Source organism: Buteo buteo, chromosome 21 (genome assembly GCF_964188355.1).
Source record: "Buteo buteo chromosome 21, bButBut1.hap1.1, whole genome shotgun sequence".
Taxonomy (NCBI): Eukaryota; Metazoa; Chordata; class Aves; order Accipitriformes; family Accipitridae; genus Buteo; species Buteo buteo.
In genome coordinates, this window is record NC_134191.1 from 20,111,954 (window position 1) to 20,139,868 (window position 27,915).

Below are 27,915 nucleotides of genomic sequence, written 5' to 3' on the forward strand. Positions count from 1 at the left end.
GCTGCAGCCCAGTGCAGACATTGAGAAGCTAGCTTTATGTATTTTTTTTTTTTTACTTAGAATTGGGCTCCATCTAGTGATCTTCTTCTGGAAAAGTCTGTGTGTGCAGGCTCTGTGCTGTTGGCTGAGTAGCCATTTGTATCTCCGGAGCAGGAAAGCAATGCTAAGAAGCGTACAGTGGAAATGTCACACGCAGAAACGTGTCTCAGTTAGCAGCTCTGTATTTCTGCTCTGTGGAAGCAGCACAGGTGTTCACGCCAATGCAGACACTATGTTATTCAGTATGCATTGCATTCTGATGCAGTGTTTTTCCACCTGCAGTCACGAGATCCATGCTGCTCTTCTCAGGAGTCCTAGAGGACCCTGAAAGATGACCATGAAATTGAAGCAGCTAATGCATATGAGTATTAATGAGAGGAATTTTCGTTTTCATTGGAACCTTTTTTAGGAGCCCACCTCAAAAAAATATTCAGGCTAATGCCTGGGCTATTTTATCTACAAAATTAACAATTGGTTTTAAGTCAGGAGTGTTGAGTAGTACTTCATCACTCTACCTGAACGTTTTGCCCCTCATTGGCATTCCTCATGTACATGGTAATGCCCTAAGTAGGAAATAGAACAGTGTGCCCGATCTGCCAGTGCCCCGGGCCTTGTGCAGTTGGTGACCTGTGCACAGTCAACATGAGTTGCTGCCATTCCAACAAATTAGTTGTTTAAACCCAGTTTATACCGATATAAATGGCTCTCCAGGGTTCAACGTTGAAGAATTAGGACATTGCAGAGGCAGTAACAAGAAATTTTGTTGAGCGATACTGTTGAGTGATAGGGTTTAGTTATGAAAGGTATCAAAGCAAGCTCACACTCAAGTCAGGGAGGTAAGAAAAGCCAGAAATCGTGAGCCAGCGAGTCCCTTAGGAAAGTTCACCAACGCAACAGCACCATCTGCTGCTAACTCTGTGTTTGAGCAGACGGGCGGCCCGAGTCCCCTTTCCACTGGGGGTAGGTTACACTGCTTCACCTGTACAGTTGGACATTTCTGTAATCTTGTAGAGTTGGTGTAAATGAAAAATGACATCCAAAATCGTAACTCTTGAGAGAGGTCGCTGTGACTGGAGACTGGATTTACCTTCACTATAAGCTTGTACATAAAAGACTGAAAGAAAGTTGCCCCTCTGGCTGCTGCGTGGTCACAAGGCCATCTCTGACACTTGCCCTGTGTTGTAATGTAAGGAATAGCATGCGACCAAACAAACATTAACAATAATACGTATCTATTCCTTGTTTAGACAGGCCATCTCATTATTTGAGTAGGGCACACCAGTTTCTGTAATCAAGAACACACAAGAGGGCGATGAACTTACCGTTGTGGTTTTGATTTCCCAACCTGGTGTGGAGCAATGGAGGAGTCTCCAGGGTGTGGGTGAGCTGTGCCATGGATGTGGGGACATCTGAGCTGGCTCCATGAGAAGAAGAGTGTGCAGGAAAGCAATGGGCTTCATTTCAGGCTACAAAAAAATACCTTGGTGTTACCATAAGGAACTCACTGTATTCGTTCTCCCTAGGCTTGCTGGCATGTGGTGACCTAGAAGATGATTGCAGTGTGGCATCTGTTAGGAACTTTTCTGCTTCTACCAAATGCTGTGTTTCTGCAAAAATTGTATTCCCGAGTGGCCTGGCAGGCCACCCCAGGACTATCAGATAATGTTGCCATACCCATTAGTTGTAGGATCTCTTTCAATGAAAGAAAGAGATTAATTTCTTGCGCTCCACTGCAGCATGAAATGAAGCACCATCTTCTGTAGACAGATTGGAAGATTTATAATGCTTCTGATTTATGATACTTCTATGAAAAACCCTGTCTTTTTTTTTCTCTCTGCTGAAATGGAAATGTCCAACCGGTGTCTCTCTGACTTCCTCTGTAAATAAGCTGTGTCCCAGACCTCCTTCTGCTCTAAGATCCCCAGACAGCAACCCTTAAGTGGAGGAGGGGGGATGGAGCCTCCCAAAACCTTCCCAATGACCAAGACAAGGTATCTGTAAAAAGTGTCTGAGTCCAGGATTATGAAAGCAACTGTTCCACCCTCTTCTGTATTTCTGTAGAAAAATACCTGCTGAGTATGTGCTAACAGGGAGGAAGTAATCTTGAGGAACTAAATCAGGTATTAGAACACGCTCTCCAGATGGTGAGACTGGTGCTCTGAGACTTCTTGTTCCTTCACTAGCAGCTGGTTCACAGTTAGAATTTGTAATTCCTCCTAGAAACCAGGTTATAATCCCAGGTCAGTGCAGAGGGTGTTGAGAATAAAAGAGAAGTTGTTCTGGTTTGGTGATCACAAAGCATCAGGTAAACATTGCCTATGAAGGACCTATAAACCTGTTTTTACCTCGGCCGTGGAAAGAAAAGAGCTAGGCTGTTTGCTGATCAGCTTTCCTGGTTGTATAGGTAATAGAAACTATTTCACTTTCTGGTTTGTTGGGCTTTTCTTTCTCTTTTTTTTTTTTTCTTTTTGATGTCTGAGACAGATACCTCCACAGCAGAACTGAAAGACAGGTGAGAAAATATGTACATAGTCTCTGTTTCAGACCACTGTATACATGACTGACTAAACTAAAGATCCTACAGAAAGCTTCTTTTCTTCTCCTTTATATCACAATGTTGTTCTGTAGAGCTGCCCTTTCTTTTAATATTACAGATGCAGTTTCTGAAGAACTTCCTGAGAGATTTCATAAGGTTGTTGCCACCACCCAATCAGACAAAGCTGTGTCCTCACTTCAACTTGACAATACAGAGGATTTTCTCTTTGGTGACATCTATATAATGCATCCCAGAGAGTGGATTTCTCATAACACACAAAAAATACATAGCTGTTACTCAGAGGAAGCAATGTTTCAGAAAAACAAGTCACTATATTTTCAGCTGATGGTGATAATTTCTTTATTGTAGCTGATACTGATTTCCACAAGACATTGCTATCAAAGGACTAAACTCCCTGCAAATCACTTTTGTATATAAATAAACTCACCTAACTGTAGCATTCAGGTAAGTATCACTCCTCCAAAATATGCCATCCCTCAAAGAACATTTGATGACATTAGCTTTCCTAGCTCTCCAGACGAGAGCAAACGCGGGCATTTCATTTCATTTTTGTTAAGAAAAGAGATATTTGAAAGTCTGAAATGTCTTTAATCCCAGATATTACTGTTACTGAATTGCTACAGCATGGCAAAAAGGCAGTGAAAATACCCAGTGGGATAGCCAAAATTAACCTTCTGTATTTAAACAGTAGTGCTCTCTGTGTGTAACCCAGGTATCTGTGATTTCCAAGACATGATAAAATCAGCAACGGCGTATCCAAACTGCATGCTGGCTAAATATGAAGCTTCACAGGGTTAACACACTAGCTTAGAGAAAAGGGATGGCTGCCCCAAAGCTTATTGCAAGATTAGGGCCTTATTGTGTGGTTATATTCTCCTATAAGCTACTCTTCTAGTCTGGGGCAAGGCAGGCATAGCTGAGCTATAGCTATAGCTTCTCTCTTGAAATAAGTTGGTTTGTGTTGTTGCTGTTGGGGATTTTTGGTAAAAACAGGATTAATATCTAATTTACAGTTTTAGGGATTTTTGTGAGGATGAAAGAACTCTTACCATAGTTGGCTCTTATCCTGTAACAGTACTGGTTTTTTTAGAACTTCAAAAAGCAAACATCAATAAATAAATAAAAACGTCTTTTTCAATGAAAAATGTCCCCCAGCTCAATAAGCTGCAGTGGGCCTGTCAGCGTGTCCTCCATCAGTATGTCCAAGGGATGCTAATGCGGCTTGACCTGCCACGAGCACAAGGAGAAGCCACAGGATCCCCAGTGTAAGTTTCTGATCATATGAGATGTAATTCCCAGGGAGATATAAAACTGCCACTTGAAAGCAGACATTGTGGGAAACGCTCCCAGAGCCAGACAGGCAGACAGCTGCAGCCAGGGTGACCGCACTGTGCTCGCTTGCCTTTAGGATGTCAGAGGTGTTGGGGTTAAATGGTTAAACCAGTTGTTAACTCTAAGATGTGTGCCTGAACCCAGCATGCTTGTCGTCGTCGTCCCCCCCCAAGCTTGTCAGAGAAATTATAAAACCTTAAGCAGCTTAAGAGAGGGATATTACACAAATGAACGTTCTTGGCTCTGTACGAACTGCGTGTGGATTGCAAAGGCTGGGATTTACAAGTGGGGGAACTTCAGAGTGGGTACCCAACATGGGTTTGCAGGTACAGTCACTTAAGACAAACACACACTATAGCAGAGTTGTTTCACTAGTGCAGCACCCAGACTGCTTTGGGTCTGCCCAGCATGGTCAGAATAACATTGAATAAAAAGCATCAGCTAAGCAAGATCAGGAGAGATGTCCAGTGGAAGAGATTTAGAAGTTTAGTCCAAGAGCACCGGATACTTTTGGCTGTTACTTATAGTATCAGATTGCCACCTTGTTACTTGTGAAAACACTCTGTTGCAAAGACTTCTAGATATTGAGAAATACTGTCTTTGTCAGTGGTTTTAAAGATTTTCCGCACGTGATATTCGTGTTTTGCCTGGGGTAAAGATATGCTTTGTGCTCAGAGTGCCTATCTAAGACAAAAAATGAACACAAAAAGCAAGGGAGTATAGTTGCTTTTTGTTCCTCAGCTGTGGTCATCCTTGTGTACCGTGAGGCTATTTGATACTTGGGATGGTGCTGGAAAGGCTTTTTCAGAATTTATGGTGGGTGAAATTGGCAGAGGGCTGGTGTAAGGCCTTATTAACCATGATTCACACTGGGTTTTTAAGGGCTTTGCCCTATTTAAACTTATTACTGGTAAAACAGTGAACTTTGCTAAGAGCATATACAGACAATATCCAGTAGTGAACCCAAACAAGCATAACTTTCAGTAAGATACCATTTAAAGCAGTGACTTGAAACATGTGGTTTGTATCCTACCAGTTGAACTCTTCTCAGTGGGAGACTGACTGTTCATAACTGAGACGTGTAGAACCGACTAACTTCACACAGAAGAATCCTGTCTTATTCCCTCATCTTTCTTCCTTTCTTTCCACGCAAAGCTTATTTTGTAGAACTCATTCTTGTAATAGTTAGAAAGAGTCATAATTTCTTAATGAAATTCCTTGCTTCTGACACACTCTGTAAAAAATAGCAACCCCTTAAGTAGACATCTGTTTGGAATTTTTGCAATGCTTAATATTTCCCAGAATAGGGCTGTAAATAGTCTTCTGCTAGCTTTAATGTGCTAGCCGTTGTAACTTGTGCTTGCTTTGGTCAGCTATAGACTTTTGTATAAGAGTTACATGGAAAGATCAGAAGTGGGGCTGGGGATGGGAGCTACAGATTGGTGTGAGCAAGTATACTTCTCATTATAAAATATGGAAGAGAGATGAGAGATTTAGAAGTTTTCTGAAGGGTCTGGTCCCCAGTGACTGTGAGCTGGGAAGAGGACTATAGTTACCTGTTGCAAAGAGAAGTAAATTACCATCCAGGACAAATAAAACAGCAAATACAGGCAGAAGCCGTGGGAAGGAAAATAAGAGCAAGCTGCTGACTACAGAACAGTGCTATTGAAGGCTTGCAACCTGGGAGCATACAGTTATGTATATGCTTCCCTGAGACTGCCACAGTGGGAGGTGGTGCAAAGCCTAAGAAGGCTGGAAGCCAAACCTGAGAAGGAAAGGTTGGGAACAGCAGATTTCCTCTGGGACTTGAATTGCCCAGAATAGGTGAACTGAATCAGGGGACCAGGCCCTCCAGTAACTGAACTGCTGAAAGCCTGGAAGGGAAACCTAAGGCAGAATAGCTGTAGCATCACATCACAAGGCAATAGATACACTGCATATCTGCATCCTGCTAAGTTGAACTACTTTTTATCCCTTGGAGAAAGGACTCATTAGCCCTTTTAATTATTTTCCGAACCGCTAGAACTCCAGATGCCATTATGTTATGTAAAATGACAAATGTATTTTTAACTCGTAAAGCATGTGAACTTTAAGCTCTTTCCAGTGATACAAGTACAGCTCCATTTCAATGCATGACTCATCTTCACATGTAGGAAAAAACTCAGCATTTCACATCCCTATAACTACACTCTGTGCACCAGCAAGGAGCGACAGTTGCTGTGGGAACCATCACTTTTAATATCCTGACTATGCATACAAAAGCGCAAAGAAATACCGTCGGCTTATTTGGCAGAAAAGGTCGCCTTTAATAACAACACCGACTATTTCGGTAGCCATAGCGCCTGAAGGATCACAGTCTGTCCAGCATCGAGTCCCAGTGCTTTGCTCCGTAGCAATAGCCTTACTGTTTAAAACAGGTTTCAGAGCGAACGCGTCAGTCCTTTCCCCTTCCTACAACGAGCGGTCGGGGGGGAAGGGGCCGGCGGTGCCCCGGGCCGGGCCTCCCCTCCCCGCCACCGCGCGGGCGCGCTGCGGTACAAGCCCGGAGCCACCGAGGCAGCTTCGTCCCCCTCCGGCAGGGCCGTTTACCTCAATAAATACCTTAAAAACACCGCCCTACGCAGGGGATGTTCCCCGCCACCCGCTCCTCCTTCCCCGGGGCAACCTGTCGCCCTGCCCCACGCAGCCCCGATGAGGCGGCTCCCGCTCCCCTCCCAGCCCCCCTGCGGGGCCCGGTCCGGCCCGACCCCGGGGGAACCGTGAGGTTCCCCCGGGGTCGGGCCGGTCCGGGCCCCGCCGCGGGCGGTCTCCCCTCAGCGCGGCGGCGGCGGCGGGGGGGGGGGAAGGCGGCGCGCACCTGCCCATGGCGTCGGGGCGGGCCGAGGCAGAACCCCGCCTTCCGGGACTCCGCACCGGGAAGCCTCGGCTGGGGCCGCGCCGCGCCGCTCGCAGGCAGGTAACCGTCCTCCGGCGGGGCTCGGCGGTGGAGTTCCCCCCACCGTCAGACCCTCCGCTACCGCCCCGGTGGTTCCCCGCCGCCCCCCCCTCCCAATCTTCCCCCCCCCCCCCCCCCCCCGTGGGGTCTGCCTCGCCTCGCTTCACCTCACCTCAGGGTTTTCCCGCCCTCCGCCTCGCAGTGCGGGGTGGGGGGGGGGCTGGCGGAGCCGCCCCGCCGCTGGCTCTCACTGAGGGAGCCGCTTCCTTCGCCCACGGCGGCTGTCTGCGGGGCAGGCCTCGGGCCCGGCAGCCCCACGGCGTGAGGAACGGCCCTCAGCCTCCCCGCCGTGCTTCGCCTGCTCGTGGCTCAGCGGTGTTAACGGGGCTCGGAGGCCCTGGCACCGGTACCTTCCCCGGGACTACGGTCCTGAGAGGCCAGAGGCCCTCTGGTCCCCAGCGGGGTCAGGCAGCTCCTCACCTTTGGGAGCCACGCCGTTGCATCTCGACGTACCCGAGTTTTTAGGTGGTTTGATGGTCCCCTAAGGAATGCTGTGCCTGCCCCTCGCTCTGTGGGCGAGGGCAGTTCGGTAAGCGCTGGCTCGGCGTCAGGTCTGATGCGTGCCCAGGCGGTGCCCCTCTGGGTTTAATCCAGGTGTTCGTGGTTCTCTTGTGTAACTTGGAGTGTCAAGATGAGGCAGGGGGCCACTGCGGAGATTTCTACATAAAAAGTTGAGGCAAGAAGTTGATGCAGGTTCATAAGCTCCCTGAAGCAGAGGCTGTCTCTGCTCTGTTGTACAGAGCTTAGCTAAGTAAGACTTTAGTCCAAGACTCAGCGCAGGCGCTTGTTGCAGTAAAAGCAGTAATTTATTACTGCAGACTGATCGCTCCGTATATTGGAACGGGGGTGACTCGTCTGTAAGGCTAAACAAAGTGTGCTTTCCTGAGGTCAACCTCTGCTTTTGGTCTCACTAGCACCTGGTCATCTTGCTCAAGAAAGGAAGAGAGAAAAGTAGTGAGGTGGGAGAATGGTTAGTTGACATCAATTGCTAATACTGGTTTACATTTTTACTCAGGACTAAATGGCGAGCAAATGGACTGTTTGAAGCAGTGGGTTTGATCACCTAAGAGGAGGGACTCTGAGGATACCCCACAGGGAATCTGTTGGGTATTTCTGTCATCTCAGACTCTTCCCTGATATGGAACAAAGTGAAGGTGAACAGGAATCCCAGCCAGAGAGTCACGTGGAAAGCAAGAGCAGTGTGAAATCCTTGCCTGGGGGAGCGGCCCATGTCAAACTGGAGATAAAAAAACATGCAGTTACCGATGACTACAAACTCTCCAAGCGGGTGCTAGGGTTAGGAATCAATGGCAAAGTACTGGAGTGTTTCAACAAGGAGACAGGCCAAAAATGTGCTTTGAAGGTATGTAGGCTTTTTCTTTTTTTCCTTATTTATGGCTTGGAGGCCAAAGTTCGCTTCCAAAGCCCTGTAAAAGCTACTTGTTCTGTTGCTTGCATTTCACAGAGAGTGCTGCATGAAGAATTTGAATATGTGAAGATGTTTGCTATTACTTACACCATTGTAGTCCAAACTTGAGTCTTTTCCAGAATATTCTGTCTGAGCTTCCAGGAGAATGTTATCAGCTGTGAAATGCTCGTGTTCATATTTAAAAGACAAAAAAGCGGGGGAGAGAACAGTGTCTTGGTGTGTTCTGTGAGAAAAGTTGCTAGATTTTGAATGAACTTCTTATGCAATACTTGGGAAGGAAACTATTTTGGATCTTGTGCAATGAAATAGGCCTAAACTGGGAAGTAGTTAAATGTTCGTTGGTCTTCAGGCTTTCCTCCCTTTGAAGACTTTTCTTAAGGGGCATTTCTAGTTGTTTACTCACATACTCTTCTCTTTATTTTTGCAATGCATTTACACAAGGGTATTACCTGGGAAAGCACTGATTACACCAGTATGGCAAGTAAGTTTAGTAGATATTTATGATGATAAGTACCACTTAAATAAATGTAGCAATAAATAACCATTCATTCGAGAACATAAAGGTTGCCTGCCTTTTGCTCTGCAGCTTTTAAACTTGAATGTTTCCCTGATGCTTTTAAACCACATCGTTAGAAAAAGCAGCCCAAATGAGAACCGGGATGGTTCTGTATGTTAAGACTGAAAACCAGCTGAAGTAATTGTCATGAGAATTACTTAAGAATGTTACCGAGTCCTTGCCAGTGTTAATCTGATTAGGTGGGATGTCTAGAAGGCTTTCAGGTACCCTTCCTTTTCTTAAATCTCACACTCCGTGTTTGCTGACAGCAGCACAAATATGCTGGTGGTCAGCTGGAAGGTCTGCCAAGGTCTGCGTACGGTCTTACCTTTACCAAGCTAGAACTGCTATCGCCAGCAAAGCCTTTGCACTTTGATAGAGCAGCCTGGAAATATCTGGTAGCTTTCTGTATTGAAAAGGTTTTTAATAGAGGAACTAGAAAAGCTTATAATACAATAACGTGCTGATTAATTCACGTTTCCAACACTCTCATTTTCTTTGTCACACTGGTTTTTGTATTAGCTTCACATAGCTGACTCACAGAAGTTTTATCATGGGGAAACGGGAGGTTTTGGAAAACAGACTGGAAATACTGGGGGTTTGCGTCTGCATAGGGGAGCGTCAGGTTTTTACAAGTCTGAGGTGATCCATTGATCAGCTCCTTCTGAAGTGCTATCAACGTTAATTTCTATACTTTGCGTACTGTGATGAAGGATAATAGTTAGTACTGAAGCTGTTCTGCTGTTTCTGAAGACTTCAGTGGCTTTGTTGCTGATTATAGACCATTCATACTTAAAAGGTTTTGCAGTCGTAAGGGCTGGAAGCATTTTGAAATGGAAGTTGTCATTCCAGAGCACAATCCAGTGGCAACAAGTGTGTTCCAGAGCAAATTCTGTTGCTCTGGAATCAAATAGGAAATACATTCCTATGGATACTAGCATCTGTAAAATATTTTTTTAATTCAGCACTCAGAGTTGGGGCGGGGGAGAAGAGAGGTAAAGTTGCTGTGCCCTGACAGAATGTTCTCTGCCTGATGGGGAGGAGGAACCTATAGTAAGTGGATACTATAATACCAGTTTCTGTTTAGCACTGATTGAGTTGGCTGATTTTTTTCAGAACTTTTAAAATACATTAAGGACTGAAGTACCTCCTCCCTTCTGAAACTGGAGTTTTGTCAGTAATGGCTAATATATCACTGAAATTACATTATATATGTGTTTGTCATCTTCCCCCCACCCTAGCTGTAGAATGTGTGCACTTTTCTTCTGAAAGGGACAGAAATATTAAGATGTTTATGAGTTCTCTAGGGAGTTTAAATGGCAGATGATAGTTTGGTGCTTGCATGTTTGTATTTCTCATCCTTATGAGTTTAAGTGCTGAATAAAAAGTTAAGTATGCAATTAAGTAAAACTGCCAGCAGCCCGGAGAGAATCCGCTATTCTCTCCAAAGATGGTCTAATGAGAAGATTGCCCAACAAGGAAGGATAAAAACTGTGCTTGGTTAATTGGCAAGAATAGAAAGATCTTTTCCTAGCCCTGAAGATATTTGCAAGGATGAAGTATTCAGTGGAAGTTTTTCCGTTGGTTCTTGTGAAACCTGAACTGGGCCACACAAGTCCCAAACCTGTTCCAGATGAGACTTCAGAGCAAACCATCCAGTCAAAACAGTTATGGAAAACGGTCAAGAAACTTGGGAAAAAAATATTTAGAAACAGCTTCAGTGCAGAATTCTCTGTGTAGGGACAGTAGGGCCTTGGCGTTTCTGCCTTGCCACTGCTCATACTTCCTAGGTGTGATGGCAGGGCTGTCATTCACTTACAGGAATAGAAAGTGGAGGCTGATGAAGCTGTCAAAATTAAAAAAAAAAAAAGTAGTCTGACAGGTAAAGAGAAATGTAAAGACTGAATTGCGGGTTGAACAGGAAAAAAGGGATGCTGGATGGATTTTTTTTTTTCTGGAGGTTGCTTGTGCAGTATCCATTGAGATCTATGTATATTTGTGGACGAATACTTCAGGTATGAGTGTGCTCACTGTAACCTGCTCCTGGGAAAGGAAAAACACCACTTCTGCTCCTGAAGATAAAGCGTAATAGTCTGTTCCCCTTCACACCAAACTCGCCCATTAAAGCAGCTTCTGACTTGGCAGATGGCACTGCTTTCTGCCTGCAGGTTTTCTTTTATATGGGAACACAGCCAGCACAGCCAGGATCTGGATAGAAATTACTCAATGGAAGGAATTTTAACTGAGGTACTCAAGAGGAAAGGGCTCGAACAGGCAGAAACATTCGTCCCCAGAGCCATGTGTCAGTCAAGCACTATATACTGGAATTGGGAGGTTCCTGTTGTCTTCTTTAGTCTGTGGCCGTAATTGGAACTAGTTAGAATTCCACTAATCATTTTAGAGTGGGAAAACACAAGACATCCTCTCAGAGGTACTGCAGGGCTTTGGTTATTTTCCTAAAGTATTATGCGGCTTAGTTTGCTCTGCTTGGCCTTGTGATTTGCTACATGCTTTTACAATGTGCTGTCAGCTTTGTTTCTGTTAGATTGAAATGCCACACACATTGCTGTCCTGCTCCAGAAAATCTAATCTGGTTACTCACTTAGACGCATAATGACATTTTGGCTGAACAGCACTGTTTCCAAACGGTGAGAACCCAGGGATTTAGAAAAGTAGAAGCATAAAGAAAACTGCTGTGCAGGACTGTGGCCTTCTAGAATGCAACTCTGTTTTGGTCTCTCTCTCCCTTACAAATAGAAACCCTTCTCGGATCTCTTTCCATAGTTGATCCAGAAATAGCAGTCAAGTGAAGTCTAGTCACTGTTCTATTTTTATCTCTTCTTTGCCAGGCTGCCCCCTTCTGTTCACTGTACCTTTTGGGGCTAAAATTTAACCTCCACTCCTTTAACACTGTCATCAGTGTGAGGGTTCTCTGCTGTTTTTCACAGTCCTCCCTGGTTTTAGGGAGAGGAGGAGACCAAAATAGCTGACTACCTGTGAGAATAAATGTGGACTCCTGGGACTTGCCTCCCATTAAAAAAAACCCCAGCCTACAGTTCCTTGTTTTTTCTTTCTTGTTCCCTCACTTCTTTTTCTTTTCTTTTTTTTTGTTTTTTTTGTTTTTTTCTTTGGCACAAATTCCTGCTAAGTGGTGTCAAAATAATATTTCAATGCATTTGATGACCTGCTTTATTTTTGTGAAAGATGGTAGAAAGGGCTCAGACAGAGTTGGGATGAACTAGAGAGTGTTCTGCTGGCGTACTGGGACTTCTCTGCATCTGCAGCTTCAGTGGATGTTTCAGGATGTAAAAACAGTGTTACATGTCGTTGGCACACCATTCACCTTCAGTAAACAGATGTTGCTTATTTCCAGGGGAAGAAAAGGAAGGACAATTCAGGCATAGCAGCAAAACAAAGACCCTGGAACTTCAGGAAAAGAAAGTACGTTGGATATGAGTGTATTGGTACTTTTGATTTGAAAACTCTCCTGAATAACAGTATAGCAGTTGTAAAGTGCTTCTCCCTTAAGCACTGTGCATATGCACCATATACTGCAGCTGCCTTCCAGTCATCTGAGACTTCTGGGTTAAGGCAGAGTATATATGGATGGACCCACTGGTTCATAAGTCTTACCCTCCAGAATAAATAGTGAGTTAAGCCCTGAACTGCCTCATGGAAAATGTCTTGTGCTGCTAAGTGCGAACAACACAGTCTACGTGACTTCCTGATTTGAAGACAAACAGGTAAAGTCTGAAAGTTAAAGCAAAAAGCAAACACAAAAATGAACAGGCTCCTTGCCTTTTAGATTTAAGGAACTTTTGGTGAATGATATAAGTGATAATCATAGAGTAGGAGGCTCTACTGTTATCCGTAAGAATATTAGCATAACTTTGTGCTCAGAAGGAAGGAAAACAGTAATGGAGAAAGAAATTCTGCAAAAAAAATCATTCCTGAAATGGTTCTTGGAAACCACACATGGGACTACATAGAGAATGTTGTTCTGCTTTCCAAAGTGGAGTCGTCGTGGAGAAAGATAGTCATTCTGCATCACCTTAATTTCATTTAGTCTTGAGCTACGTTTCTGTCTCTCACTCAATTTTAGTGTTTCTGATTACATTAAATAATACTACATCATGTAAGCTAATTGCTGGATAATCTGTTTTCACTTAGAGTACCATGAAGTCAGGTCATGATTGCTCACAAACGGGAGACTGTACAGTCCAAAGTATCTGTTTTGCAAGTTATCTGAAGAGCTGGTACTTTTAAAATACCTTGTTTATTGCCTGAAATAAGGTGATGATCAAGGAAAAGAATGCAGCAGTGGAGAAGGCAATGCACGCAGTGAAAGTGAAGGTTATTTTAGACTGACTATTTATTGTAGAATAGGAAATGTTAACAATCTTCTTAGGTGCTATAGGTTGCATTTTTAGAAGAGAAGAAGATTATGCCAGATTAGGAATTAAACATTTCAACATTTTCACAATAAGGAATAATAATGTACTAAGAATAATAAGGAAGAATAATTGTACTAAGCTAGAACTGTTGTGGGAATTCAGGGGAACCAAGTGTAATTGTTGGTTAGGGTTTGTGCAGGATGAAGGAGCTCTTGCTTTACTGGAGTGATGTATGTTTCAGGGGTAAATTAGCACTTTCTAGTGAAGTATTCTGTAGTTCCCTCTTACCTACCATGTTTCCTGCAGCCTATTTATACTGGTTTATCTCATGCGACAGTAAATTCAGTGTCAGTAACACAGCTGAGTGTGAGTAATAAACTCCAGGAGCAATGTGTTGTAGATCAAAGCCAGACAGAGCGTAGAATGAATATGAGTTCAGAAAAGTTCTAGTTAAATGGCAGCCCCCAGTGTATGGAGGAGTACTTAAAATATGGATAGGATGAGACTGGTCCTTGAATTTTATCCTTCAGTGCCAATCTTGGCAAGTATTACGTAAATATGCATAAAATACCTAAAATAACATTCAGTCGATTAAAAAGTGGGTCGTTTCTACTGCTACAAGAATTGTTTTTAAACCAGTGAGTCATTCAAGACCTGAGTCTTTGAGCACTTTGTACGTATTTGGGCCAGAATGGCACCTTCCAGAGTGTCAGATGGACTAGTTAATTTAACAAAGGTGGACTTCATCAATTTACTTTGAAGATCTGACATTCTTGACTGGTCTTTTCCTTATTTGAAATACAGCAAATAATTAATAAAAAAAAAATGAGCTTGGTCTGAAATAATAAAACCATGTGTAGTAAATTCTTACGGGGTTCAATGGCAGTTCATTAAGCCTAAAAAGTGCAAATGGAAAGGCAAATGCTATAAACTATTAAGTCATCTTGAAAAAACAAAACTATGTTGCAGCTACATGGCACCTTCTGTGTTCTCTTCCAGTCTACTAGAAAACTGGCACAAGTTATACCCTGACTTGTGTAGCAGCAAAGCTTGGGAAGATCAAGGTGTGTTCCCCTGCCTTCACCCAGGTTCAAAGATCTGAGAAAGTATTATAGATATGTGTCTTATCTCAACTGCGAGGAAGGTGCTTAAAGGGAGAGCACCTGTGCGTATCAGTCAGACATGACTAATCGCTTGACACCCTCTTTTGACTAGAAGACCCTTCTCTTTGTCTCTCCCTCCTCCCTTTAGAGTCTAAATCCTCCTATTCCATTTAACTAAAGTAAAACCTCACTGATTCATGCTAGCTGGAAGTCTCATTACAGATAACAGGATTTTGCAAATCAGCTGTAGTGCAAGGAAACAATAAGCAAGAATTTTAAAGTTCATTTACAAGACAAGTGTACTTCAGCCTCATTTAGTTATGATAGTACCATCTAGAGAGATGCCCAGACTGGAAAAACCTGATAACATCTTTTGTAATTTGGGAAGAATCAGAGCCACACCTGAATGTCACGGCTCACACGCATCTTTTTTTCCTTGATGTATTTTCCTCAGGCTGTGGTAGTACCCTGTGTAAGGGCAGCCTGGTCTGACAATAAATGACTTCTCGTGATAGCTTGCTGCCAGTTAAGTCTCAACAGAACAAAGAGATTATTTTCATGGTGTGATAAATTCATGGGAAGCATAGAGAAAGAAGATGTCACTGTCATTGGGAGGAAGAGCCAATGTGAATTTGAGAAAGTTAATAGATGGATCTCTTGCATATAAAGACTGTTTTGTGTTAATCTCTTTAACTGTATGCAGTGATTATTTTTTCAAAAAAAAAAGCAATCATTGATTTATTTACATAATCATATGCAACATTTTGCATCCCTAAATATTTTTGCAGCTACTATTTGCTTGACCCTGAAAAAGTTTCCATTTCTCATATGATGTACATATGTTTCCTTGTTATGGAATTTTTCTATGTGAAATATGTCTTTAGATCCCCAGACCTTAGGATCATGTGTAATATTCTAATAGTAACAGTATAGCTGTCTGCATAGCTATCCTAAATTCTTTAGGTACAGTGGAGTTGTTTTAACTGTTTGCGTTGTGGCTCTTACAATGTAAGAAAACATGGTGACATTCATGAAAAGGAAAGTGGCAGACATGTGGCCAGTGTTGGAGGTGGAGAGTAGATGACCTGTTTACTGAACTGGAAAACCGTGAGAACTTCTTTCCGTCATCACCAGTGAAAGCTGGTGGTGCAGTCTGTCTGGATTAGAGTGTATAAACTCTGTGGATTGTGGTATTTTACACAGACTTCCTAAGTACTTAAGATGATTCAAAGCTCCGCAAATGAGATTAAGCTATAATGCTCCAGCATTTTAATACCTCAGGCGTGAAGGGGGAGAGAATTCTTGCTCAGCATGTAAATCACAGGTGGCCTCCTAGTTCCTGAATCTTTGTAATATATTGCATTTTGCACTGAAGCTTTCATGGCCTGTTTTAAGAGAAGAAGCAAATATTAAATTTGTGTAAAATTAATTTTTCCTCCAGAAAAGTTTGCTTGCTGAACTTGCTTAAAAAATCCCAAAACAAACCACCCTGAATATACCATCTTTACGAGCAATTTCAGATGTTCTGGCTAAGTAGTCAATCTTATTAAAGTTGCACTGTTCACAGATCTTAAGTCTTGCCAGTTCAAACTCTGGCTTTTCTCCATGGGCTTTTTCCCAGGATTTTTTTTTTTTTTTTTTTCTTGAATACTCTCTTAAGTATTCTGGCATTCCAAGTAACAGGCCCTAAGGCAGCTCCTGGGATCTGAGTCAGCTAGGGCTGAGGACAGATTTATTAAGCCCATTGTAAGGGGAGAGCTCAGAAAAACTTTTTTTTGTTTGTTTTTTTGGACAGCACTTCTAAAATATATAAACTGTTTGGAAGTGGCAGGGTGTAGAGTGACTCATGCTCTTCATCCACTGCACTTTCTTGTGTGGTGAAATTTTGGCTGGGGTGAGTAGTTTGCCTAGGTGTGAATCAGCTGTAAGCCTTATGAAAGCACTTGAGTAGTGATTTGTAACTGTAGTTGGTTTCTGTTATACTATGGGGTGGATCTGGTTTTTATTTTTGATTTCAAAGGAGAGCAGTTAAAAACTGGATAGGGAGCAGCTGCCTCGCACACCTGTGTTCTGTGTGGGACTCCTGTGTACTCCTTAGCATCAAATCTACCATATAATTCAGGGATGAAGAGTCCTTAAAATCCTGTTTGTGGTGCCACAAGGCCTGGCATTTGGTACTGCTATAGCTGCCAGTGTTCTCCTCGCCTGGAGTTGTAATGATGAGAAATAGTATCCTTTACTTGCTTCATTTTTAACCAAAACTGTATTTATTTATTTTTCCTGTAAAGGATTAATTTCTCTCGGGGCCTTATTCCATTTCCCACATGTTGCTTTTAGTCAATGTGGCTTTGTCAAAAGCAGTCTGGTTTCCACAGCAACGGAGTTGTTAACACCAAAGATGTCAGTGCTCGAAGGTGGGGAGGGGAGGGGGCTGCATTTTCTGGCTCAGCTGCCTTGCCACGGTAGAGGCCCTTGCTGCAGCCACGCTACAGTACAACGTCTCCATTGTCTTTGTGAAGAGTAAAAGCCTTTCATTTTGTTCTACTCTTCCCTTTCCAATCAATTTACAGTCAAAATTTGACATTTGGGAGGGTGACAGGGCTTGATGGTTCCTTGATGCTCAGAAGCTTCCTGTTCTTTCAAGCCCTCTGTTCTGAAGGGCGCTGCTCTGTTGTCTGCTTTTTTAAGAGTTTTTCTGTGAACAAAATGGCACTTGCATACATGCAAAACCTGTAGCAGTAAGTTTATGATAAAGGAGAGTAGATGTCTATTCTTTGACCCATGTTCAATGTCTGCTTATGAATGATAACACGAAAAATGATCCGTCCTTTTACCTTGCCTGGTAATGTGAAACCAGCTCCAATTAAACCTGCTCAGATGGGTCTTCTGAGGCACCCATCCCCTTAGGTGGGAACTAAGCCTCGCTCCTATTGACCTTGGAAAATTGCATTGTTTAAAAGTATTTTCTAATACATAGTTAACCTGTGAAATTCATTGCCTCAGGAGCTGAGTGGTAGTGATGCTGTAAAGATCTTGAGAGAAAAAAGCGCTTCTCTGAGTATTGCAAATGTGAAGAAAACCCCTCTATTTTCAATATACTGTACAAATTTCGCTGTGGTCTTCTAGATCCTGTTGTTACAACTTACAATTACAAAACTGCCAGGGTAAGTAATGAAACCATGACCTTCAGAAGGCATCTTGTTGCTTGTCTTGTGTTAAGTGTATTGCTGCTGCAGGTGTAAAATATCCTCCTGTCCAAGGAGAGGAAGGTGGAGCCTTGGTGTCAGCTTTGCAGACGGCTGTAGCTCTGGGTAATGCCCATCACTTGCATAATAGTTTCATGTAAGGGTGTGTCTTCCTGGGCAAGTTGTTCTTGTCTAAACTAGGGTGTAAACATAAAGCGAAATAGGTTTTCCACAACGGCTATTCATATCTAAATCTTTTCTTTTTTTTTTTTCCTTTTTTTTTTTTTTTTTTTCTTATGAAGGGCAGGGCAGGAAAGCACTTTTATCAGACTTGGGCCATGGAAATGCAAACAGTATAATGTTGAAACTTCTTTTCAGGCACTTTCTGCTGCTTGTTTTTGCCTTTAGTAGAAATGATGGTAAAAAGCAACTGCTGAAGACAGTTAAAACCAGAAGCTGAAACTTCAGAGAAATGGGAAGTTAATGCTTTAAACTGGCTGAAAAACATGATGAAATCATGTACCCAAATGCAGATATGGTTTTAATTCAATTTTTTGATGCCTATTAATGACTTTTAAAGACTAAGCTTTGTATCTGCAACTTAGAATTGCACCCCACTTTTGATAGCTTGTTGTATTCTTACCGTTTATTTCTGTCACTTTCTGAACAAGTATCTGGCTCTACACTGGAGTTTGTGGTACACAAGTCATTCTTACAAAGGGCAAAATCTCTGGATAGCTGTCTTGTCTACTGGAATTAGGTGTTTTGCCAGGTTTACCACATTTAGTTGGGTCATTTTTCAGTTGATTATGTTTGGAAACCTACAAAGTAGCATCTCACAGGTTTTTCAGCACCGGAGTGCAGGGAAGCAGACTGTTGACAAAGTGACAGTGGTAGATGAGGAAAGGTCAATTAATTTAGAAACAGTCTCAGTTCTGGTGGATTGGTATCAAGTGGAATTTTCCTCCAGTCTCTCAGCTCTGTAACAACTTTTTCCTGTTGCTGAGATGCTCTGATTAAAGGCCTCTAAATTGGAGGGAGTGTGAGAGTGACTTTCAGTTCCAGTTTCATTTCAGAAACCCTGATTGCCTGGCATGCCTCTGTTTTGGCAGGTGAGTGTGACTGCCTTGACTTGGGCTGGGCCTATATGCCTGTTACCGTTGAAAAATGGGACATGATACTCAAGATCTATAAAAACTAACCTCTTACTGCAGTAGGGAGGAGGAGAAAACAGCAATATACATTATTGATAAAAGACTTCATACAAGAGCAATTAATTCTGAGTCTTTCCCACCTCTCTGCTGTCTGAATCACTGTTGTGGAGGTGTGAGGGAGGGTGAATGACTTCAATGTTGTGTGTTTGTGCACAAAAGCCAAGTCTCACAGGGGAAATATGGAGAAAGTTCTCACAAGTGTTGGTTCAATAAAACATCCAACACAGCAATAATAATTTTTTGTTAAATCAAAATACCCCAAACTGGTTCCTGGTATCTGTGACAGTCTTGATTTTTTGGCAATATGAGCTAATAACTGTGTAGGACTGTTTAATTTAAAAACTAAAGCAGGAGTTTGCCTGCATCCTACAAGTAAAGGAGCATGTTTCACAGGAGGGCAGTTTTGGAGAAGGAGAATGGTTTGAGCGTGGAGCCTGGGTAGTGTCAGTGTGAGAAAGGGCTGTGTGGCAGTCCTCTCAAGACAGGATGGGAAAGCATCCGTGATACTACTGAATGCGGAGTTTCTCACATGTCGTCTTTCCCATCTATCCCAAGAATCAAAGGTCATGAGGAGGTTGGTGTTCTCTGTTTTTGTTTACATATACCTTCTAAACTCAAACATCTGAGCCCATTCAGTGTGCGGTGACTTTTTATTGTGTGCTGAACAACTGTTTTCTAACACAAGTCCTGTGTGTTCCAGATGTGGTTTCTTCATCTCTGTTTCTTGAGGATGCTCTGACTCAGCAGACCAAAGTGGTCATTTCTGTCTTTTAAAATTGATCTACTGACCTGCATTTGCACAAGTTAAAATAGGGATGACTTGGTAGGGGAAGGTATTATTAGTATCACTGATAGTCACCAACTTCTCATGTGTGCAAGACACCACCTACATCACTGAGGAACATTGTGCTGTTTTATATTAAAAATTAATGATGTTAATGTGTTCCATCTTCACTTGGTTTCCTGCTGCGTAGGGGATTACCAGTAGACAACTGCACATCATTACTCCTTTATGTGCACAAGAGCATTAAATGCTCTTTGGTTGACATTAGCACTGTTAATATATTATTAATATGAATCAAGGTTCTGTTTTATGATTGCTTCTTATTACCCAAAGGTTCCTCAGCCTCTCTGAAGGATGATATCTTTCAAATCTCCCTAGTACCTTGGTTTTTTTTATAAAAGAGTTCACCAGAGTAGATCTCCCGCAATTTCAACTACCTAACCTGAAATGATTCAAAGGAGGAATGACTTTTCTAATGTGGTGACACTACTGAGAAATCAGGCTGCATTGAGTTGTCTTAAGCTGTCTGTTCAAGCCTTCAAATAATACTTAAACTTTAATTAAAAAATAAATTAACTTTAATCAAGATAATTTACACTTTCATACCACATTTAATCTAAATCAGCAAGTTATTAATCAAAATACCTTATACCTTTGGACCGTAGTCAATCTTTAGATTCCTGTGCACATTTTGTTGCATGATCATACAGAAATCTTGCCTGTTTTGCATTTCGGCTTGCATCTACATAGCGTGATTGGTGTCCCTGCTACAAAACTCAGGGGGATTTTCTTATTTTCTATTTGCTTTTTAAAAATAGGTTAATTAAATTTATAAAACATTTTCCTAAACAAATAAATAGAATCCTATGCGGATGCTGAGCTATGTGTTAGTGTGTATTGGTCACTAATTACTGCCACTGAGACATCAGGAGCAATGATCTCTCTTCCAGTTTGGTATGACTGATTACCATTAATGGCATGTAGCTGACTGCTTGTTTTGTAGGGAATATTTCTAGGGAGCCCAAAATCAGTATTCTTGGGACCTCTGATATCTTCCTCCATGCCTGGGAGAACTTCATCGGCAAATACTCGTGGTTTTGTGCTTTCATTCAGTATATTCCACGCTTTTTAACTTTTTTCTTCTGTGTAATCAGGGCAGAAGTTGATTCCCTTCTCTTCCACCCCCACCTTCTGCTATTCATTCTCTGGAAGGATTACATTTTAACTGCTAAATGTCAGTAAATGTCAATTTTTCCTTCCACCTCAAAACTTCCATTTTATTATTAAAAATCATATGAGGGGAAAGTAATCTGTGAGACATCATTCTTCGTAATTTTTCCCTTTTTCTTCTCTCAGATCCATTTAGCATTCAATAAATAGAAACTGTACTCCCAAAGTATGATTAAGTTTGCTGTTAATCTTTTTACAAACTGCTAACTTTGGACTCTTCAGTATCTAATTTTTCATTTAATTAGGTATACATTGAAGAACAAAAAGTAAAATTGCTTTAAAAATAAAACAAGTATTTGCATTTGAACTTTTTCTGAGGCCAGAGAGAAGTGTATTATCTCTCTACACTGCTTTTTCTTTACAGTTGATGTGTTCCCCAATCAGTTAGGTTTTAATGATTCCTAGTTGTTTTGTTTTGGTTTTTTTACTAGTTATATAGAACTGTAAGCTCTGGTATATAATTTGTATGTCCTTTGTTTTCTGAAATCACAGAGCTTGTTAGCTCAAAATAAAATACATTGTTTTCCCCTTTTTACATGTTTGTATATATCTTTGTGTAAGAATACAAGAGCCAAAATTTACGTTATTTAGAAAACAGGGAAAAAATAAACATTAATTACTGGGAACTGTAGCCCACTAGAGGCTTGTTAGTAACCACAAATATATAACAAAATCAAACTTGTAGGATGAGTAACTAAACCAAAAATGTTAGATTCCTTTCTGCCTTTTTTCTGAAAAGTCTTGTTGGAGTTTGGCTTGAATTAGGAATTCAGTTTTGGCCTTATATTTGTTTTCTCACTGACTGTGAAAACAGAAGTCAGTATGCATTGCCATTTTCAGGAAATACTCAGGCTTCCATGCATACTATAATCAAGGATATAGGAAAAAAGTAGTGCCAAAATAGATGACATGCTACTTCTGCAGTTCAACGTAACTGTACTGCCTTTGTGCTTCTGATGACCCTACAGCAACCCAAGTTTCTGTGATTTAACACCAGGCCCGTGAGGTCTATGTTCCAATTGCAACATTTACATTTTCCTGTATATCCACACAGGATTATAATTTACATCTTAAAATCTGCCAAATGTGTGAGGAGAAAAACTTGGATATATGAGGATTTTACTCAGCAGAACATACCAAAGTTTACCTAGTTATTTTTTTTTTTATTTAAGTGCTCCTATGGGAGACTTGGAGGAGCTATGAGGCATGTTTACCCAGTACTTCTACTGTTTGGCCAAAGTAGTTTTTACATGCCATTGTTACTTTTACGTGCAGTTTTAAAAGGCTTGGAGAGCACTGGGGAAGTGTCCCCTGTGCCTGCTTCCCACTGGGCTGTATTACGAGTATGCGTGTTGCGCTGTGCAGCATGGCAGCCTACCTACAGAGCTGTTCTGGGATAAATAGCACAATCACTGCCCCAGAACGACTCCCTGTGAAGGACAGGCTTTGATTACACAAGAACAAGGGAGTATTCTGGGATGTGTGCGTCTGTTCTTCCAATCCACATGCTCTCCACTAATACGAGTTTTCCTTAATACGTAGTCAGATAAGCCTTCCAGAGTGGCATGTCCCTTACCACCTCCCAAATGGCTTCTCTGGTGAGGTGACCCAGGTACAAGGGTGGGAGCAGGTGAGTTGATAAGGATGATATGGGATGATGACGCCACAGATCATAAGGATGTGCCCAACTCAAGCTCTCAGCCTGAGGGCTGTAACCTGAAACTGAATACAGGTATCAAAGACTCTAGTCTCCTGTAACCTAAAGTTACAGCATCTCATCCTGTGCTAGCAGTAACGATTTCTATAGTGGCTGTAGCTAGCTGATTGAAAGCATGAGCCAACTGTTAGCACTGCCTTCCAGGAAGCTTGGCTGCTCCAAGAGCTGCTTCTATGCGTTGTACATCAGCCTGCTTCCCTTTCTTGCTGTTGCTGTTGAATTGGGGTCTCTCTGCTGGAGCAAAAGACATAATTATTATAAAAATACTCTCAGACTTCTTTAGCTTGGCTACGTTTATTGAAAATTCTCTTTTATTCTTAAAATGTAATTTGTTGGTAATTGCCCCAAAAGTAAGGAAGCGTGAAATAAGTATCTTCTGATTTCACCCATTTTATTGTTAGTTTGAAGTGGGAGAATAGGAGGCAGCAAATTACTTCCCCGTAGACTTTGTACGACAAAGAAATAAGGCGTGCAAATGATCTTGTGTTGCCCAGTAGAACTGAGGAAAATAAAAACAACTAATAAGTATGCTGGGATTGAAAGACATAGATGTAATGACCATTGCTGAAAGAGGAGAGCAATCAGATAAATGAGTCTAAGAATTATTGGTTTTATGATTTTAATTAAAATAGACCAAAATTAGAGTGATAGAAAATTACATATTTTTTTAAAAGCAGTGTAGTAGCACAATTTTGTGTAATATAATGGTGAAATAAAGGTAATGCCTAGCTTTGATTATTGGATTGAGCAGGCATTAATAAAGTTAGGAAGTCTTTTATTCAAGTCTTTGGTTCTTTACTATACCCAGTCTTCCTAGAAAAATGAGGCTGAATTTGAACAAAGCAAATGAAGAAGTTACAGTAAAAGATGCTGAGGGTCGTGTTAAGTCATTAATTCCTCTGTTTTTGTAAATTGTTTTCAAGCAGAAGTAAACGTACAGAATAGTATCAGAGTAAAGTAATCAATACTATGTTACAAAATCAAAATAAAGTGGAAGACATGTAGCTCTCCAGAAGATGGGAGAAATAGGCAGACGTAAAATATTGAGAATGATGCAGACTGATACTTGGAGTACAAATGTATTCCTTTGGGGGATTAATTAATGACAGCACAGCGGCATTTGAAAAGTTAAAGAACTTTCTACGCAGCTGCACTTGGAGACTGTCAGTTATATTTGGTGCATCAGGGTTCGTCTGATGCGTTACAATAGTGCTGGTGTTGGAACTACTCAGTGTGTGGACGGAACTACCATCTGCACCCTGCAAATTTCAGCATCAAGTGACAGATATGGCCTATCAAGAAAGATGGGAAAACATCAACTATCTGAATTGTTTCAGGAGCAGATCGTTCTGGATAATGGGTGTTTGCAAGGGTGAGCAGTGATGAAAGCTGAATATATATGGTTTGAAGACGGCATCAGGAAAAGGCATCTCAGATAAAATACTGATTACTTTTCTGATGTAATTAGCTTCTCAGGCAGTATCAGAGTTAATTGTGGGAAGAAACAAAAATAACTGCCAAAGTGATTGTCCTTGCTCAGGCAAAATACATGTTAAGTTAAGAGAGCGGTTTATCTTGGTGAAGACATCAGAACTGTGACTAATGTGATAAATCTCATGTAAAAAGAAAAAAAACAGATGTCAGGAAAAATCATGATATTGTGAGGTCAATGCTATGAGTGCTCTTACCAGAGAACTCTACTGTGCCTCTGGAAAGATGCAGAATTGGGCTGGACAAAGCACTTGCCTGTAGGCAGGGCTCATAGCTTAGCTTCCTGGTGGGATTGCCTTGATCTACATGGCCTCTCTCATCTTAATATTCTGACAGACTTGAAGGATGGTATTTCCTGTGCTGAACAGAAATAGTTTTGCAAGAGTTGTTCTGGCAGAAATTTTTCAACCATTTCCAGTAGTAAGACTAGAGTAAAAATTTGTTTTGCCTACGTAAAATACAACTTAAATTTCTAGTGATTTGCCTGTTACTTGGATTTGAAGTTTATTAAGGGCTGAGTTTTGTTCTAGGAGTGTCTTGCCTTGTCACCCTTAAAATCATCCCAAGTTCAGCCAAATTCTGAATCTTTAATGGTCAATAGAGATGTGTTCAGTTTTAACAGTTGTCTTTCCCAAAGGTGCATTTGTGCTGGGCATGCCTCAGACTACAGTGGAGCAGGTATTTTCCAGGGATTGAATCCCTGTGCTCCTGAAATCTGTCCTGGCTTTGGATACAGGTACTGAGAGAAGCAATGTCTAGTCTGGCCTTTGGCTATCCCACTGTTCCGGGAAGCACAGAGGAACAGAGATCTGCTGGCTACCCGCAGAGAGAATGGGGAGCAGAGAAGCTGGGGCCTGCAGGTGGTAGAGCATGAGATCTGCTGGGGAGGCCTTGCTGAAGGAGCAGCCAGGACACAGAGACAGGAGCAGTAACATGACAGATGGGGAGCAGAAGGGTCAGTGCTGAGTTTGGATGAAGAGCCCTGACAGAGAGGCAGAGACAGGGAGCCGAGGGGTGGAGAGTGGGGAGGGGGAAGAAAAGTAGCTGGAGTCTGGGTTTTGGAGGTAGAGAAACAGACCACAGGAACCAAGGAAGAGCTGACCAAGTAAGGGCTTTGGTGCTCGTTTCAAGGGGTGGGAAAAGAGCTTGTTGGGTGACGAGGCTTGGAAGGAGAGGATGATGGCATTAAGTCAAGGGGTCAGAGGTGCAGATGGGATCAGCAGGAGGGTTGGGTTGATTTTTTTTGTTTTGTTTTGTTTTGTTTTTCAGAAGATATATAGAAAGCTGCCTAGCATAGTGCTCACCCCTCTAGGCAGGACTGCATCCCAGAATCTCCTAGTTTCCTGGTTTCTCTCCAGTCGTCACATAGCTGTAAAACTAATTGGTATAAAATGTTTTATACCCTCTTGTTTATCCACAGTTGTTATAGTCTGTTATTGTCATCAGCTACTTTTTAAGCTAACTGACAGAGGTCTGTGCAGTAGATACGTCAGCTTTAGCTCTGCAGATAAGTCATGAGGGATATCAGTATGAAGATGCATAAAGGGATTTGTTATTTTCAGGGTTGTTTTGCTGTTGCTAAAAAAAAAAGAAAAACACAACACAAAAAGTAGACAATCTCTCTCTTATACACAAAACCCCTTCCTAAAGTAGCAGGTTTGGGTTGGGAAACTGAGCATTCAGATGTAGTAAATGTCAGGATCCATGCTATGTATATACTTTGTCTTGCACTCTGTATTTTCTGCCACACTTTAGCCTTTTTCAGTGCACAGACAAAATTATTAGATTGTTAAATGATTGGTTTCAATAGCTGGTTTCATTTTCATTGTTCAGCATGTAGACGAGGCTTCGTTATTTCAGGTTATTTTAGACTTACTCTGAAAACAGAATTTTTCATTTCCTCCTGGTTGTGCGTTGTGGTGTTTTCACTATAATGGCTGGATCACTGTTACTTTCACAACGTTGCTTTAAGGTAAGTTTGTATTGTCCCTACTTCACATATGGGGAGCAGAAGAATAGTGTAGACTTCTAAGAGTAAAAGTATCCACTGAATTTTGGGAGCTCCATTTGGAGTATCTTGGATGAGGGTGGCTTGTTCTTTGGATCCACCCCCCCTCCACAGTCTACTGAGTAGCAGACTGCATTTTAACTCAAGCCAAGCTTTTTAGACCTATGCTCTGTTACAGCTGCGAGTGCCCAGGACTCTTGCAAATGAGGCTGCAGTTCAGGCTTCTAAGAAATGGGAAGGTATAGGCAACTACTGACTACCTGTTTGGCTCAGTTGACTTCCTGAGCACTGCAGAAGACATCAGAAAGGAACAAGAGTAAAATCCAGATTTTTGAGAGTAGCATTCAGCTGTGGTAACCACAAGACCCTTCTTTCTTATATTATACTTTCCAGTTTCTATGTAAAATGAAGAGGAGGTGGGAGAGGCTACAGATAGCAGTTCCTGTCACTGCATCCTGACTTGCATCCGGATCAGGTTCAGGTTGTACTCTGTTATGACGGTGAAGTTGAAGTGAGAGGAATAGCGTATGCTAATACAGTGCTTAATACATACATACAAAGGGAGCAATATTCAGGTTACTCAAGCACCTTAATCCTGGAATTCACTAGTGTTAGAAGGTCTAAAAGGACAATTTTAATCATATTATGAAATCTGTATTTTTTTTTTGTCAATTATCACAGAGGCCTATTGATAGTGAGAACAAGATAGACTAATGGTTCTTTTTTCATCTGCAACATTTTATTTATTACGTATTTATTAAGGCGGTATTAAATGGTTCAGAGAAAACATTTTAGAGAAACAACAGAATGATGAAATTGCTAAGTTATGCTGTATGCACAGAATTTGATATTATCGGGGTTTAGTACAATCTCTGTCATCTCTGCGTTGGGGATTCTCAAACAATTTTGTGCCAAAAGCACCCCATTGCAGTAAAACATGAGGAAAGTGACATCCAGAGACAGTTTTTGTCCCCAAAGAAGTCTGTGACCTAGAAAAGGATCTAAGATTCCTGAGTCCACTCTCTTAATGGCAAGAGCATAGCCTCTTAACCATGCCATAGCAGTTCACGTGTTGCCTATATGTATGTAAATTATTCTGTCAGAAAAATCCATGGTATAATCTTACAGGCACTTTCCAGGGCCATGAGCTGCAGAAAACTTGCAGTCTATGCAACATGTAAAGACTGTATCGCACAACAGTTTTCAATAAATGCTTCTCAGAAATTCAAATGCTGATAGGGTTATTTTTACTTCTACTATCAATCACTTCCAATAAAGCATCACTATTCTTCCTCTCTTTCACTGAAGCCTTTTCGGGGAAAACTGCAACCTGGGTCTTGCCTGCCTTTTTTTTTTTTTTTTTTTTTTTTTTTTGTCAGTAATATGCAAAGAGGAGGATTCAGCTTTCATTTCTCTTTCTTCATTTTGTTTTACAAAAGTTACCACATTTGCCTAGACTGGATCAGAACTTCAGGTTTTTGAACTGCTGTGCAGTTTCTTTTACAAGCATTTCTAGGTGTGTGTAGCGGTTACAACAAACGCTGCAAATGGTCCTGGTGGGAAAATAAGCTATATAGGCTGTGTTTTCCCTTTTACTTTTTAGTGGCATGGCTTTGACAGCTTAGCTATGTAAAAGAATATTAATGTATCTGAAAAACCCAAACATTGCTTTGAGTTTTTAAACCCACAGCCTGTGTGTTCTGAGCGGTGAAAAGAGTCCATGTTAGGATATTGCGGGAGAGATGGGAGGCTCGACACAGGCTAGGACAGAGGGAGGGAAGACACAGGATTGTGCATGTGATGTCTGCTTTCTTTCATGTGTTAAATTGGTAGGACTACCACAGTGAGCTTCTATCCTAGCTTTACCCAAATAATAAAAAC

At 41.7% G+C, this 27,915-nt stretch overlaps 1 protein-coding gene across 9 annotated transcripts in view; it reads left to right on the top strand.

Annotated features, from left to right (window-relative positions):
• The window catches only part of MAPKAPK3 (MAPK activated protein kinase 3), a 134,877-nt gene that overhangs the window by 77,390 nt on the left and 29,572 nt on the right, over nucleotides 1-27,915 (top strand). For 7 of the 9 annotated variants that reach the window (XM_075053346.1, XM_075053348.1, XM_075053352.1 and 4 more), the window contains one exon: nucleotides 7,939-8,286. In XM_075053346.1, the coding sequence (XP_074909447.1) occupies nucleotides 8,062-8,286 (225 nt within the window). In that variant the 5' untranslated portion in view covers nucleotides 7,939-8,061. Of the gene's footprint in view, nucleotides 1-6,796; nucleotides 6,885-7,938; nucleotides 8,287-27,915 lie in introns of those variants that run through there. The other 2 variants (XM_075053354.1, XM_075053347.1) reach the window with 2 other exon arrangements.